This window comes from Melanerpes formicivorus, unplaced genomic scaffold, assembly GCF_026170545.1.
Source record: "Melanerpes formicivorus ecotype bairdi unplaced genomic scaffold, bMelFor1.0.p_v2 SCAF_34, whole genome shotgun sequence".
Classification (NCBI taxonomy): Eukaryota; Metazoa; Chordata; class Aves; order Piciformes; family Picidae; genus Melanerpes; species Melanerpes formicivorus.
In genome coordinates this window covers 2,589,238-2,604,891 of record NW_027142386.1, presented here as the reverse complement: position 1 = coordinate 2,604,891, position 15,654 = coordinate 2,589,238, and the positions used below count along the sequence as shown (strand labels likewise).

The window sequence follows — 15,654 nt, the reverse complement described above, 5'->3', positions numbered from 1 at the left end:
TGCCAAGCTACCCACCGGTAGGACTGCAGGATGTCTATTATTCCTACGTGCAGCAGCAGACGCTCTCCTTTGCCGTTCACTGCTGGGATTCCTCCCATCCTGCAAGCAAAGCAAAACCTCACTCTCAAAGAAAACAGCTGAAATGCCCCCGAGATCTGCAGCAGGGTGGATGGCAGCTGCCCTTTGAGGGCTCTGATATGGTGGCCAGACAACACAAAACCTGCAGAGCTATTTGAGGCACAGCCATGGGAAGTCACCTCCTGACACAGGCCACTCAAACAAAGGTGTCCCCAGGGTCTGCCTGGATCATCAAACACCAACAGTCAGGTCAGGACCTGTCACATGGCATCAGCTCTGCCTGGCAGCAGCCAGAACCAGCACACAACAGAGGCATGCAGGTGTCAGGCAGGACACTGCAATTAGTGATGTCACTTGAAGGACTGGAAACACCAAAGCATTATGATGGCTCCACTGTGACTGATCCACCATCCAAACTGGAGCAGCTTGTTTCAGACAGCAATAAACAGCAAACACCACCATTTAATAGCAACCTTGGCCCACAAAAATCAACAAGACACCAGCCCAGAGCCACCTGCAGCCCAGGAGTCACAGACTGGGCACAGCACAGGACACGTTTTGGGCAAACACCCCCACCCCCACACCAGTTATCAGCTACACTGCTGTTCACTAACTGCACTGGGATGGCCTCAGGGCCCTGTCAGGGATTCCAAAGATGGAGTAATGGAGAACAACCTCCAAACTCCTAGGGTCAAGCTGATCCCTACTTGCACTCCAGTGGGTGAATACTGAGCTGGTTTCTCCTCCCCACAGCATGAGTGAATGTTTTGAGAATGTTACAGCAGCTGACAATCTACAGACCTGCCTAGGGAGAGAGACTGCTGTGAGGCTGGAGCCTTACAGGAACATTTCCCACCTTGGCTGCGCCCCTTCACCTCACTCTGTGTGCTGGCAGCAGCACCACACCCCCAGAAGACGCTTGCTCTGGCAGCTCATGTGGGCCTCACCAGGGATTCACTACTCCAGCCTCCACCTCTACCCCTCCAGCAGTGGAAGTGACCCAGGTTGGCACCTACGTGTCATCTGTGTCAATGGCCTCCCCGCGGGCAGCGCCCCCCTGGATGGACTCCATGGCTGTGGAGTAAAGAGCCTTTTGTGCCACCGGCCGCTTCTCGTCGGAGGTGCTGTGCGCTCCCTCGCACTGCCGCTCCCGCTCCTGCTGGTCTATGTTATGAACCCCAAGCAGGAGGCTGTAGTCCATGATTTTGAAACTTTCCAACACCTGCAGGTTAGGATTGAATTTAAGAGCAAAGACAAAAATCAGATCAGGCCAGCAGCTCATGGACAGCGCAGACCCCAAGGCATGGAGCAGCTGTCCACATTCCCACCCACAGCTCCTTCACCAGAGCCTGAATGTTCCTGTACCAACAGGAACCTCCGGGCTTGACTGCATAAAGTTTGACCATCTTACAAACAACCCAAAGGGCTGAAGGCTTGCAAGTGACACTTTTGCACCACAACAGTGAAGGCCACAAGGATGATCAGAGGGCTGGAGCACCTCTCCTATGAGGACAGACTGAAGGAGTTGGGGCTGTTCAGTCTGCAGAAGAGAAGGCTCCGAGGTGACCTCATTGTGGCCTTCCAGTATCTGAAGGGGGCCTACAGGAAGGCTGGGGAAGGACTTCTCAGGATCTCAGGTAGTGATAGGACTAGGGGGAATGGAATGAGGCTGGAGGTGGGGAGATTCAGGCTAGATGTGAGGAGGAGGTTCTTCACCATGAGAGTGGTGAAACCCTTGAATGGATTGTCCAGGGAGGTGGTCGAGGCCCCGTCCCTGGAGATGTTTAAGCCCAGGCTGGATGAGGCTCTGGCCAGCCTGATCTAGTGTGGGGTGTCCCTGCCCATGGCAGGGGGGTTGGAACTAGATGATCTTTGTGGTCCCTTCCAACCCTGAATGATGCTATGATCTGCTGCATGCTGCGTAGGAACAATGCTTTCAGTCCTAGAGCCCAGGCAGAGACTGCCACAGTTTGATGTATTGGGCAGAGGAACGCAGTGCCGGTGCTCAGAGGCTGGCATAAGAGCCAACGTCATTGCTTTGTTTGCAGGGAAAAGGGCAGCAGAAGGGACTTAACCTGCTTTGGGGTTAGCAGATTAGCAAGGCTCCTAATCATTTGCTCTTCCTCACGCTCAAGAGCCAGAGAGCTTCATTAACTTGCTCCCCAGGCTGTCCCCTCCTTACCAGACAGTCTCGTTGCAGGGTTTTCACCAAGGCGCTGAAGGTGTCTGCGTCCAACATGAGGCCCTCGGGCATGTCTTGGATGAAGTCTAGGTCCTTGTACGTGGGGCTGGACTTTTCTTTTTCCTTCTTGGATGCTCTGCGTTTGTAGGTGGAGCCTTTCAGGTCAAACTTCAGGTGCATTTTCACCACCCGTGGCAGGATGTTGTTCATCACCACCACGCGGATGTTTTTGCCCCCTGACTGCACACAGTACAGGCCGTAGAACTTGGGCAGTAGCGTCCGGGGGTTCTGGTTCAGGTTCTGCAGCAGGGTTGGAAAACATCATGAGGAAAGGGTCACTGTGGCAGGAGACTCCTGCTGCGTCCAAAACACAGCATAGCGACAGAGCTTGGAGCAGGGGTCCTGCAGGGACGTGAGGAACAAGTTCTGCACCACGAGAGTGGTGGAACGCTGGAACAGATTGCCCAGGGAGGTGGTTGGGGACCCATCCCTGGAGATATTCAAGGTGAGGCTGGACAGAGCTCTGGGCAACCTGATCTAGTTGAGGATGTCACTGATGATGGCAGAGGGGTTGGACTGGATGACCTTTGGAGGTCCCTTCCTGCCAAGACCACTCTGTGATTCACCTGGAGGCTTTCTGAACCAGAGCTCACATTCGACAAGATTGAATTTCTGTGGGTTTAGGACCTGAAAACCCCACAATGCCTGCAGCATAGGGAATGAGATGTTCAGCACTCTCTGGGCAAATAACCAAGTCTGGAAGTTCCCTGCTTTCCCCATCAACTGCAGCTAAAAAAGGGAAACCAGGCTGGAAGAGAAATAAACACAGTAAGTGGGAACTTCAAGTTTAAAAATAACAGCTGCCTTCAGCTCTTCAGCAGTGTCAGGAATCAAGAGTCCTGCCCTGGCCCAGCATAAACAAGGGCCAGGGGATGTTTTAAACAAAACAACACACATTTTCTCTTCCTTTTGCAGAGCTGCTTTATGAAAGGCAGTTGGCCAGAGAGCAGAGATATCCTGCCCTGCTGTCATGTCCTGTTTTAGGCAGTGGTGTGATCAGGAAAGACACAAGAGGCAAGATTTGCTTGTTCAGCTGTGGGAAGCAAGCAGAACATCTCTGCATGCTACAAAAGGACAGGCCTGACAGGTTCTGACAGACTGCAGAGGCACAACTGCATTGAATTTCATGCTCCTCCTCATCTCACCTAACTGGGCACACAGGTGAGCCCTCTGAGGGCCTGCTCAGCATGGTGCAAGCTCTGAGCAACAGAAGAAGGAAGACTGAACACAAACAGCACTTGCCCAGCTCTGAAGCAACGCAGGATGAAACCATGCTGCCTGCTTTCTAGGGACTCCTTTCACACCAGATGGGCTTCCCCAGGACAGCAGAGAGACCCAACACAGCAACCCATAAACTGCAATGCTACAAGCAACACCTGAGTCTGTACCAGACAGGTAAGTTCAGCTTAATTCCCTGCACTGAATGCCAAGCAGGGCAAGGGAGCAACTCCATTCCCATTCCAGACCCTTCACCTGATGCTTTCCAAGAAAGTGCCTCTTGTCCAGGGACAGGACTGTCCCTTGCAAAAGCAGCTGGCTGCCAGTCAGACACACCCCAGGACCCTGACTCCCTGTGACAAATTTTCCCCAGCAAACAGAGCCAGGTAAATGTTTTGATAAAAGCAAAGCATGGTCACAGACATCAACCCTGCAGCAGTGTGCAGGGCACCAGGGCACACTACCACTGCCTGCCATCACCTGCTGAGCAGGTGGTTCTAACTGAACTTCAGAGCCCTCAGCCCACACTCCAGAACATCAGGGCTGGTTCTCATTCCATACTTGGCACCACATGCAAGCCCACTGGGTCTCAGCCTTGTTGCCTTGCTAGCCCTGAGGTTCAGGCAGCAACCACCTGCGGCAGAGCAGGTGTGCAGAGCTGGTTGGCACCACACCAGTCCTGAGCCTGGCACTGCAGCCAGTGGGAGCCAGGACAACCAGCAGCTGCCCTCAGCTCTTCTAAATGGCAGAGATGAGAGATATCCAAGGATAGAATGTCTTGCCTCACAAAATGAAGGAGGTTGTATTATTGCAACCAACAGGCAGCCCCAAAACTGGGCTGAGGCAGATGCGTGGTGCCAAGTGAAGAGTGAACAAGTGCTGGGAAAAGGACACACAGAAATACACACCTGGGAAGCCACTTTCAGGCCAGAACATGCCTGCAAGCTATGGAACAGTTACCTGCCTCAAGTTTACCCACAGAATCTGGAAGCAATTGGCCAACTTTGTGCTTCTGGGACAGGCTTTACAACACCTTTAGCAGTGGTGCTGGCACGGGGCAGGCACACTGCTGTGGGTTGGGATGTCTTACCCATAGAGAAAGGTCCTCCAGCAGGACCAGACAGCCCAGTGGGTGGACACTGGACAAATGTAATCTTTTATGTCACTCCCATCAGCCTGCATCTCCCTTGCATATATAAGCTGGCTGCATAGTCAGCTTCTCCCCCTCTCCAGCTCCTGCTGGGAACTGCATTTCTTGCCTGGTATTCCAGGGGAGGCCTTTGAGCAGCACTGGCTAATTTTTACTGAGCCACTGAGGCCTGAGCAGGCAGGCATGGGGGGGACATTGAGGTTTGGTGTTTGGCTTTGGCTGGGGGGAAGGCTTTGGAAAGTGTTGGGCTAGTGAGGCCTTGGTGAAGCCCACGCTGGAGAGAACTGGGCCAAGGAAGAAGATGAATTTGTGTATTTTGTATGTTTTTGTGCTGCTGTATGTAGTTGTGAACAGCATTTCCATTTAACTTCCCCATTCTGTGTGTGGAATGGTTTTATTTTACTCCTTTGAGGAGGGGTGAAATAGCTTCTGAGTGCTCCAGCCTGAGACACTGACACAAGAAGCCCAGATGGAGGCCATGCCCTGTGCGATGTTTCAGACAGAATGGCTGCCATGACAAGCCCAGGTTGAGTCCAAGGTGCTGGGTGATACTCACCATGTAGTAGCCAGGCAGGAGCTTCTGCAGGAATTCAGCCTCCTTGTGCATCACAGTTTTTATGATGAATTCATCATCGCTGGTGACATAGAACAGGGAGCCGCTGGCACCGGGGTTGGACAGCTCTATCAGGGGCTCGTTACACAGAGAGTACTAGGGAGGAAAAGAAAGAGAGAGATGATGGCTTTAGCCCCCACTTATTGCACACCAAGTCCTGCACCCTTGAGGGCTTTCTCCCTGTGAGATTAAGGAGTAGCAAAGCTTAAGCAAGAACTATTTCCATTATAGGTTAGGTCTAAGCAGCAAAGTGACTCACAATTAGAGACCAAGGTTACAGTTCAGAGCATCCCAACTGCTCAGAGTGGAGTTAATCATCTGTTTGCAGTAAGATCCAGGCTTCATAATGACATCTTATCATTCCCCATTGTGTGTGCACCACATTTAGGCTTCTTTCAGCACATTACCACAAGAGCAGATGGAAAGAGACAATTTTAAGAGACGTGACAGCCTGCTCAGGGTACCACAAATCAGCAGGCTGGAGGGAACACAATGCACTGGCTGTTCCCAGCAGGCTCCTCTGGCCTTGTGCTCCCCTGTTACAGAGGATTTCTGCAGTCACATCTCACCTGTGTTTCCACACAGGAAAAGTACCAGACCAGGTGTCCAGACAAGGAGAGGGCTGGGCACTGCGTGAGCATGGCAAGGGCACCGCACTGGGAGCTGAACTGGGAGGGCGTTTCAAGACCTCAGTGTGCAAACAGCAAGTCCTCAAAGCAGGACATGCCTGACTGCAGGGGAGAAGGAAGAAAGCTCAAGCTGGGATGTGCACTGAGCAGCTGCACATCAGCCCAAGGGAGCTGCCTAGCTTGGGTGGGCTCAGGGCAGCACCATGGCAGAGCTACCCCAGCAAGAGGCAAGCTGGGTAGGGGGAGGTGAGGTGTGCGAGGGACAATCAGCAATACATTAAATGCTCATCATGATGTACTGCAGACAGCTTTCAGCCCTGCACAGATTAATGATCCAAGACATTATCAAGTTAATTATCTCATGCATAATTAAAGGCATTTGCTGCTGTGGCAGGCAAGAGAGAAGCAGGGGAAGCAGAAGCAACAAATCAGAGCTGTGACCTTTGCAATGAAGCCAGGCTCTGCCTCACCCAGGGCCTGAACCACTCATCAAACCAGACAGCACTCTTTTGGGTGGCACAGATGGGGATCACTGCCACTGTCAAGCTGTGCACTGGTACACACTGGTTTCTGCTGGTAGGTGTTCAGCTACAGTTACCCCTGTCTGCAGCTTTGATCACAAAAAAAAAAGAGGACTTTTAAAGAGGGGGGAAGGCATGCACTCATTTGGATGTTTTCCCTTTCCCTGGTTCAACAGATGTCATTTTCTGAAGAGCAGGATGTCACATACATGCAAAGGACCAAATTCAACTCCAATTTGCTTCAAGCCCCAACAGGCTGCACTACTGGGTGCTCTCTGAGCACAACAAGCTGTACTATGTTCTGTCTTTGCAAGGTGATGAAAATAACTGCACTCACACATCTCCCAGGAGAGCACACAGGGCAAAACTCTCATCCTCAGAGACCCAGGGGACATTACAGGGTTGCACACAGCAGGACACAACTCCTTTTGCTTATCAACACAGTAAGCTATTGTCACTAGAGAGGGAACCCCACTGCATCACTTACACAGCACATACTGCATGCAGACCTTGTTCTTTCCTTCCAGTGTAAGCTAGCAGCTGCCTTGCAGCAAAGGAGGACTTAGGCTGAGTGGTGCTGGTCTTGCTTGGACCATCATAGAATCACAGAATGGTCTGGGTTGTGAGGGACCTCTAAAGCTCATCCAGTCCAATCCCCTCTGCAGTCAGCAGGGACATTCTCCACTAGATCAGGTTGCCCAGAGCCCTGTCCAGCCTCACCCTAAATATCCCCAGGAATGGGGCCTCAACCACCTCCCTGGGCAACCTGTTCCAGTGTTCCATCACTCTCATGGTGCAGAACTTGTTCCTAACACCTAACCTAGATCTGCTCTGCTCTAGTTTGAAGGCATTACCCCTGGTCCTGTCACTGCAGGCCCTTGCAAACAGTCCCTCTGCAGCCCTCTTGTAGCCTCCTTCAGGTACTGGAAGTCTGCTCAAAGTCTCCCCAGAGCCTTCTCTTCTCCAGGCTGAACACCTTCAGCTCCCTCAGCCTGCCCTCATAGCAGAGCTGCTCCAACCCCATGATCATTTTCATCACCCTCCCCTGGACCTGCTCCATCACTGGTTAGTAGGTCAGGAGAGGTTCTCCTCCCCTCTACTCTGCCCTGGTGAGGCCACATCTGGAACATTGTGTCCAGTTCTGGGTGAATAGACCAGACCAGGTTGGAAAAGACCTTTGAGATCATCAAGTCCAACCTATCATCCAACACTATCTAAAACACTAGATCATGAAGGACCTCAGGGAACTGCTTGAAAGAGTCCGTCCCAGAGCCACAGAGCTGCTGGAGGCTGTGGAACATCTCCCTGTGAGGCCAGGCTGAGGGAGCTGGGGCTTGAAGCAGATGAGCCTTAGGGCTGCCCTCATTGCTGGTGATAAAGATGCACAGGGACAGAGGCAGGCTCTGCTCAGGGATGTCCAAGGACAGGCCAAGGGGCACTGGGGGCAAGCTGGAACAGAGGAGGTGCCCTGGGAACAGAAGGGAAAACTTTTTCCCTGTGAGGGTGCCACAGCTCTGGGGCAGGCTGCCCAGAGAGGTTGTGGAGTCTCCTCTGGAGACTTTCAAGACCCACCTGGATGTGTTTCCTGTGTGACCTGCTCTGGGTGATCCTACTCTGGCAGGGAGTTGGACTGGATGATCTTTCAAGGGCCCCTCCAAGCCCTAACATTCTGTGATGCTGTGACCAGCAGATCTCCAAAATCCCCAGTCTCTAATCCCTGTTTGCACTCTTTGCCGGGACCGGAACCACTCCTTAACTATCTTCTGCTTCTTTTGGGCAAGAACTGCTGACAGCCCTGATTTAGAGGCAAACTTTGAGTCTTATTCTACAGCACCTCACCCAATGGAGGGGAGAGAGAAGCCCAAAGCCACAGCCATACCAAATAATCATCTGGACGAATCCCGAAGAGCTCTCGGAAGTAGCGGAACGCCACGGGAGCGTAGGTCTTGAACCTGAAGTCGGCGTAGTGGTGAGCTGGGGTGAGATTGCTTCCTTCACTGCACAGAACAGACATGAAGTGAGCAGGGCCTCCCTGCTACCAGCCACCAGATAAGTTGAGTCTTGCAAAAAGGCATTTTGGGAACTTTATCATAGTATCATACAGGGTTGGAAGGGACCACAAGGATCATCTAGTTCCAACCCCCCTGCCATGGGCAGGGACACCCCACACTAGATCAGCCTGGCCAGAGCCTCATCCAGCCTGGTCTCAAACACCTCCAGGGATGGCACCCCAACCACCTCCCTGGAAAACCCATTCCAGGGTCTCACCACTCTCATGGTGAAGAACCTTCTCCTCACATCTAGCCTGAATCTCCCCACCTCCAGCTTCATTCCATTCCCCCTAGTCCTATCACTACCTGAGATCCTGAGAAGTCCTTCCCCAGCCTTCCTGTAGGCCCCCTTCAGATACTGGAAGGCCACAATTAGGTCACCTCGGAGCCTTCTCACCAAGAAACAACTTTCTCTTCCGTGGCTGCACAGCAGGGCTCTAAGTGAGCCATCAAAACCTCTTTCCAGAGAGGGCCAGAGCAACCACCTGCCAAGTAGAAATATCTACAAGGAGCTTTAATGAGCTTTGTTTATTTCTGGAGTTAAAGAGCTCCCAGAAGGAATTTCTTCCATCTCAAACATGGTATAATTTCACGGAAGAAGTTCAGGATGGACACGTAGAAAGAAAAGCATCTAGGAGGTGACCAAACTCATGCATCCTGCACTGCCCCTCCCTGAAAGCCAGCCCTCTGCAGCACCTAACCCTTCCTTCTGAGCTATCTGCATGTAATTGCTGTATACTTAAAACATGCAGAGCATCCAGCTCTGATCTACAGACAGATGGAAGCTCTGTTTGTTTTGTTTCCCCTTTACCTTGGGAAAAAAATGCTCTCCACCACATAGAAGTCTTGCATCAGGACATCTCTCTCTGGCTTGGAGCTTAGATTGCCAACAGTATATCCAATTCCCAGCTGGATGGCCCCCTTCAGAGTGGATGAAGTGGTCTGGCAGAAAGAAAAGAGCAGTCAGTGAACACTGCACAGCAGATCATCACAGTAACATCACCCGTGCAGTAACATCACCCGTGCACCCGTGCTGTTTCCTCCAGTCCTGGCTCACTGGTGAGGTCCCAGATGACTGGAAACTGGCCAACGTGGTCCCCATCCACAAGAAGGGTCGGATGGAGGAACCTGGAAACTACAGGCCAGTCAGCCTGACCTCAGTGCCAGGGAAAGTGATGGAGCAGATTATCCTGGCAGCAATAACTGCGCACCTGAAGGATGGCCAAGGGCTCAGGTCCAGCCAACATGGATTCAGGAAGGGCAGATCCTGCCTCTCCAACCTGATCTCTTTCTATGATCAGGTGACCCGCCTGGTGGATGTGGGGAGGCCTGTGGATGTGGTCTACCTAGACTTCAGCAAGGCCTTTGACACCGTCCCCCACAGCAAACTGCTGACTAAGCTGTCAGCCTGTGGATTGGACCACTACACTCTGTGCTGGGTTAGGAACTGGCTGGAGGGCCGGGCCCAGAGAGTGGTCGTGAACGGTGCCGCATCCAGCTGGAGGCCAGTCACCAGTGGTGTCCCCCAGGGATCAGTGCTGGGCCCTGTCCTCTTCAACATATTCGTTGATGATCTGGATGAAGGGGTAGAGTCAGTCATCAGCAAGTTTGCAGATGACACAAAGTTAGGGGCAGATGTTAGTCAATTAGAGGGTAGAAAGGCTCTGCAGAGGGACCTCGACCGACTGGAAAGATGGGCAGAGTCCAATGGGATGGCTTTCAACAAGTCCAAGTGCCGAGTGCTGCACTTTGGCTATGGCAATCCCATGCAGAGGTATAGGCTGGGGTCGGAGTGGCTGGAGAGCTCCCAGACAGAGAGGGACCTGGGGGTGCTGATCGACAGCCACCTGAATATGAGCCAGCAGTGTGCTCAGGTGGCCAGGAGGGCCAATAGCATTCTGGCCTGCATTAGGAATAGTGTGGCCAGCAGGAGCAGGGAGGTCATTGTGCCCCTGTACTCTGCTTTGGTTAGGCCACATCTTGAGTCCTGTGTACAGTTCTGGGCTCCTCAGTTTAAGAAGGACATTGAGACACTTGAGCGTGTCCAGAGAAGGGCAACAAGGCTGGGGAGAGGCCTTGAACACAAGCCCTATGAGGAGAGGCTGAGGGAGCTGGGGTTGTTTAGCCTGGAGAAGAGGAGGCTCAGGGGTGACCTTATTGCCCTCTACAACTACCTGAAAGGTGGTTGTAGCCAGGAGGGAGTTGGCCTCTTCTCCCAGGCAACCAGCACCAGAACAAGGGGACACAGTCTCAAGCTGCGCCAGGGGAGGTTCAGACTCGAGGTGAGGAGGAAGTTCTTCACCGAGCGAGTCATTCGGCATTGGAACGGGTTGCCCAGGGAGGTGGTTGAGTCATCGACCCTGGAGGCGTTCAAGGGGAGATTGGACGTGGCACTTGGTGCCATGGTCTAGTCATGGGGTCTGTGGTGTCAGGTTGGACTCGATGATCCTCGAGGTCCTTTCCAACCTAAGTGATACTGTGATACTGTGATACTGTGATACAATACAGGCTGTGACTTCTGAGGGGTCACCTCAGGCACTAGGCACAGCTGAACAAATCCAACCAGCTGCTGAAGGGATGGACGAAGGCTTCCAGGTTTACTCTTTGCAAGATTATGCAGTACAAGGGTGCTGCATAACAGCTGAATCAGCTTGGTAGCTATTGGGCACCCAGAGCTGCCACTCCTCACCCCAGAAAACCAAACCTTTTTGTAGGTGGTTTCTCCAGAAGCATCAACACTTCGGTGACCAATCTTCTTCCCTTGGCTCGGCTGTCCCGGCAGCGATGGTCCCTGCAACGAAGGTGCATGGTTAGAGCCACAGGAGCTGACCTGGCTGGAGCCAGAATGGGAGCTGACCTGGCCAGCAAGAACATGCATAGCAACAGACATGATGATCTTCAGAGGTCTTTTCCAACCTTAATGATTCCATGATCACAGCTGGGAAGGACTGTGGGATTGCTTTCTACTGCAGGAGAAGTATCTGCAGGGTGCAGAGGGGCACCTGGTGCTGCAAACTTCATCTAGGGCTGTCTGGGTTACAGAGCCTCCCCTCATCACCATCCAAGCACTCCCTCTGACATCCTCAGCACTAACTGGGCAGAGCCCCCAGCAAAGATGAGGGTTCAGGAGAGATCCATTCACTTCCCAGCTGCCAAGACTCCCCTGGTGCTTGGCTGCAGTTTCTCTTTGCTTTAAGCCACTGAAGTGTTAAAGCAGACAGCCAGAGGAATGTGTTCTGAACAACCCCACAGTGCTTCACTGGAGAGATGAGACAGGCAACAGGGCCAGCACAGTGCCACTCCTGCCTTCCCCTGCAGAGAATCTGTCTGAGCAGGGCATCATTTGTTCACCATTCAAACCAGGAGCCCACACAGGATGAGCTGCAGGAACTCTCCCTGACGCTTTGCAAAGCCTTTACAGAAACACTGCAGGGTCGTCCCCAGTTCAAAAGGGACAGGGATCTGCTGGAGAGTGTCCAACAGAGAGCTGTGAGGGTGACCTGGACACTGGGACATCTCTGCTGTGAGAGCCCTGGGGCTGATTAGCCTTGAGAAGGCAGAGAGGAGATCTGATCAATGTGTGTAAACATCTGAGGGGTGGGTGCCAGGATGCAGGTGCCAGGCTCTTCCCAGTGGTGCCCTGTGGCAGGACAAGGAACAAGAGTTACAAGCTAGAGCCCAGGAGGTGCCACCTCAACGTGAGGAGAATCTTTGGTGTGGGAGTGCTGGAGGCCTGGAGCAGGCTGCCCAGAGAGGTTGTGGAGTCTCCTGCTCTGGAGACTTTCCAGACCCACCTGGATGTGTTCCTGTGTGAACTGGCTTGGATGATTCTGCTCTGGAAGTGGGGTTGGACTCCATGATCTTTAGAGCTCCTCTCCAACCCCTACCACTCTGTGATTCTGTGATCAGGATTTCAGAGTGAGAATAAAGCTGCTCCTGCCCCATCCTCCTCTTCCTCTTCTACCACCAAGTCCATCTGGGCCTTTATTTGCTCATCAGGAGGCAGTAGATTGTGGCTGCATCCTTTTGTAATCACAGAATCCTAGAATTGTTTCAGATGGAAAAGGCCTCCAAGATCATCCAGTCCAAACATCAGCCCAGCCCCACCATGGCCACCAAACCACGGCCCCAGGTGCCATGGCCACAAGGTTCTGGAACACCTCCAGGGATGGGGACTCCACCACCTCCCTGGGCAGCCTGTGCCAATCCCTGACCACTCTGGCAGCAAAGAAACTTTTCATAATCTCCAACCTAACCCTCCCTGGCACAATCCCAGGCCATTTCCTCTCCTTCTATCACCTGAGACTAGGGAGCAGAGCCCAACCCTCACCTCACTGCAGCCTCCTCTCAGGAGCTGTGGAGAGCAAGGAGGTCTCCCTCAGCCTCCTCTTCTCCACACTAAACACCCCCAGCTCCCTCAGCTGCTCCTCCCCAGCCCTGTTCTCAACCCTTCCCCAGCTTTGTTGCCCTTCTCTGGACCTGATCCAGCCTCTCAATGTCCTTCTTGGAGTGAGGGCACAAAACTGAACCCAGGATCCAAGGTGTGGACTCACCAGTGCCCAGCACAGGGCCATGATCACTGCCTTGCTCCTGCTGGCCACACCATTGCTGCTCCAGGCCAGGCTGCTGGTGGCCTTCTTGCCCCCCTGGGCACTGCTGGCTCATCTTTAGCTGCTGTCCTCAGCACCCTCAGGTCCTTTTCTGCTGGGCAGTTTCTAGGCACTCTGGCCCCAGCCTGGAGCCTTCCTGGGGTTGTTGTGACCCAAGGGCCAGACCCAGTACTTGGCCCTGAACCTCATCCCACTGACCTCAGCCCATGGACCCAGAGCCTCCCCACCTCTGAGCAGATCAACACTCCCACCAGGACCACCACGTCTGGCCAAGCTCAGTACGGTTCCTTTTGCCACCCCAGGCACAGGCTCTCTATTCATTGCCATGAGGTGATCCTTTCCCTGCTCCCCCATTCTCCCACCACCCCAGCAGGCTGCAGATGCCAGCAGATAGCTAGAACTGCTGGTGAGCCACCAGCAGTATCTAGAGGTTGGCTACATTAAAGAACAGCCAGGCCTTGGGTGTTCCTCCAAGCACGTGCAGAGACCAAGGTCACTTCCCAAGGCACAGTGTGGTCCCTCCCCTCTCAGGGGCCCCACAGACCCAATCTCAGAGCTGATGTCTGCAACAGACAACGTCCACTTCTGCTCAGCCTACAGAAGCTCTTTGTGTTTTAGCTTTTAATCAAGAGCCTGCAGCTATTTCTGCTCAAATCATTTGTACTCCTGGTACTAAGGGGCAGCCTGATTTCTCCTTCAGAGATCTCATTTCCTCCTCTGTTTTAAATATTTAGCAGAGCCAGGCTTGGTTCCCAGCACTCCTTCTCCAGGCAGTTGTCACCAGCATACAACTCACAGATCATGGAATGGTTTGGGTTGGAAGAGATCTCCAAAGCTCAGCCAGTCCAACCCCCTGCACTCAGCAGGGACATCCTCCACTAGATCAGCTTGCCCAGAGCCCTGTCCAGCCTCACCTTGAATATCTCCAGGGATGGGGCCTCAACCACCTCCCTGGGCAACCTGTTCCAGTGTTTCACCACTCTCATGGTGCAGAACTTGTTCCTCACATCCAACCTAAATCTGCTCTGCTCCAGTTCAAAGCCATTGCCCCTAGTCCTGTCACTGCAGGCCTTTGGGAACAGACCCTTTGCAGCCTTCTTGTAGCCCCTTCAGGTACTGGAAGGTTGCTCTAAGGTCTCCTTGGAGCCTTCTCTTCTCCAGCTGAACACCCCCAGCTCCCTCAGCCTGTCCTCAGAGCAGAGCTGTTCCAACCCTGATCATTTTTGTGGCCTCCTCTGGACCCTCTCCAGCAGCTCCATATCCTTCCTATATTGAGGGCTCCAGACCTGCACACAACACCACGACAGGTGAGGTCTCAGCAAAGTGGCAGAATCACCTCTCTGATCTGCTGGCCAGGCTGCTTTGGATGCAGCCCAGGATCATCCCCTCCTTGCAGCCTTCCACCAACAAGGTAGATCCTGTTCCAGGTCCTGCCTCACCACATCATCCTCCTCTCAAAGCAGTTAACAGACACAAGTACTGGGTAAGAGATTGCCACAGTAGCAAACACAGGAACCAAAGTCTCTTGGCCCTTCTCTTGCTCTGCCTGTCTCCAGGGCAAGAACACACAGGGCTATTTGTGGACTGAATGAAGCAAGCAACTTCACAGGAGCTGAGCTTCCTACTCTGTGTATTTTTGGGGGGCAAGGATGTGTCAGGTGCCACATCCTGGCAGCTTTTTGGGACAGTTTTGCTCTCCATGTACACAAGTGTTCATCACCCCAGGGGAGCAGTGCAAAGGGCTATGTCAGAAAAGGAGATCAAACAAAGACATCATTTGATCATGATGCCCTAAACCAAGAGTGTGGGCTTCAGGGAACAGCTTTCAGGCACAGATCCTCCTACTGGATTCCCTGCTGCCAGCTGCCAAGAGGTTTGCTTCAAAAAGCAGCAGTGACTCAGGAACCTGCAGCCTGGACTGTGTGTGAGAGATGAGTCCCTCGAGATGTTCCTGTTTTGTGGCTCCACAGATTACAGCCTCCTTGACTCACTGCCAGGAGCCTGTCAGATCTTACATGGAGCCCTGCAGATGCCCAAACCACAGATTTTCCATTTCTCACCTTCAGGCTCTGCTGTGGAAGAGGTCCTGCCCTTGGTCACTTACTTACTCATGGAAGATGCAGCCAGAACTGCCCACACGGTAGGCACAAACCCTTCATGTCTGCTCTGCCACTGTGAGGATATCAACACAGAGACTCTCCAGAGGCCTGCCACTGATTTTCTTTCTTCCAAATAGGAGATAACAAATTTTCAGTGATCTTGAGTATAATCTGAAATCCAGCTTTGCCCAAAACCATCAGGCAGTAGTGTTCCCTAGAGCTCTGGGTTCTCATTCATCAACAGGAGATTTGCATGGCCAGCAAGTTCTGCATGGGACAGCAATGTGCCCTTGTGGTCAAGAGAGCCAATGGGATCCTGGGGTGCAGCAAGCAAAGTGGGGCCAGCAGGGCTAGGCAGGTTCTCCTCCCCCTCTGCTCTGCCCTGGTGAGGCCACACCTGCAATACTGTGCCCAATTCTGGGCTCCCCAGTTCAAGAGAGACA

At 53.0% G+C, this 15,654-nt stretch overlaps 1 protein-coding gene across 8 annotated transcripts in view; it reads right to left on the bottom strand.

The window, feature by feature from the left end:
• Positions 1 to 15,654, bottom strand: part of PIP5K1C (phosphatidylinositol-4-phosphate 5-kinase type 1 gamma) — a 59,773-nt gene that overhangs the window by 15,340 nt on the left and 28,779 nt on the right. For all 8 annotated transcript variants that reach the window (XM_068156427.1, XM_068156431.1, XM_068156435.1 and 5 more), the window contains exons 3-9: positions 11,207 to 11,293; positions 9,314 to 9,444; positions 8,331 to 8,448; positions 5,245 to 5,397; positions 2,261 to 2,560; positions 1,095 to 1,300; positions 16 to 99 (exon numbers count right to left, since the gene is read on the bottom strand). In XM_068156427.1, coding sequence (XP_068012528.1) covers positions 16 to 99; positions 1,095 to 1,300; positions 2,261 to 2,560; positions 5,245 to 5,397; positions 8,331 to 8,448; positions 9,314 to 9,444; positions 11,207 to 11,293 — 1,079 coding nt within the window. The remainder of the gene's footprint in view (positions 1 to 15; positions 100 to 1,094; positions 1,301 to 2,260; positions 2,561 to 5,244; positions 5,398 to 8,330; positions 8,449 to 9,313; positions 9,445 to 11,206; positions 11,294 to 15,654) is intronic.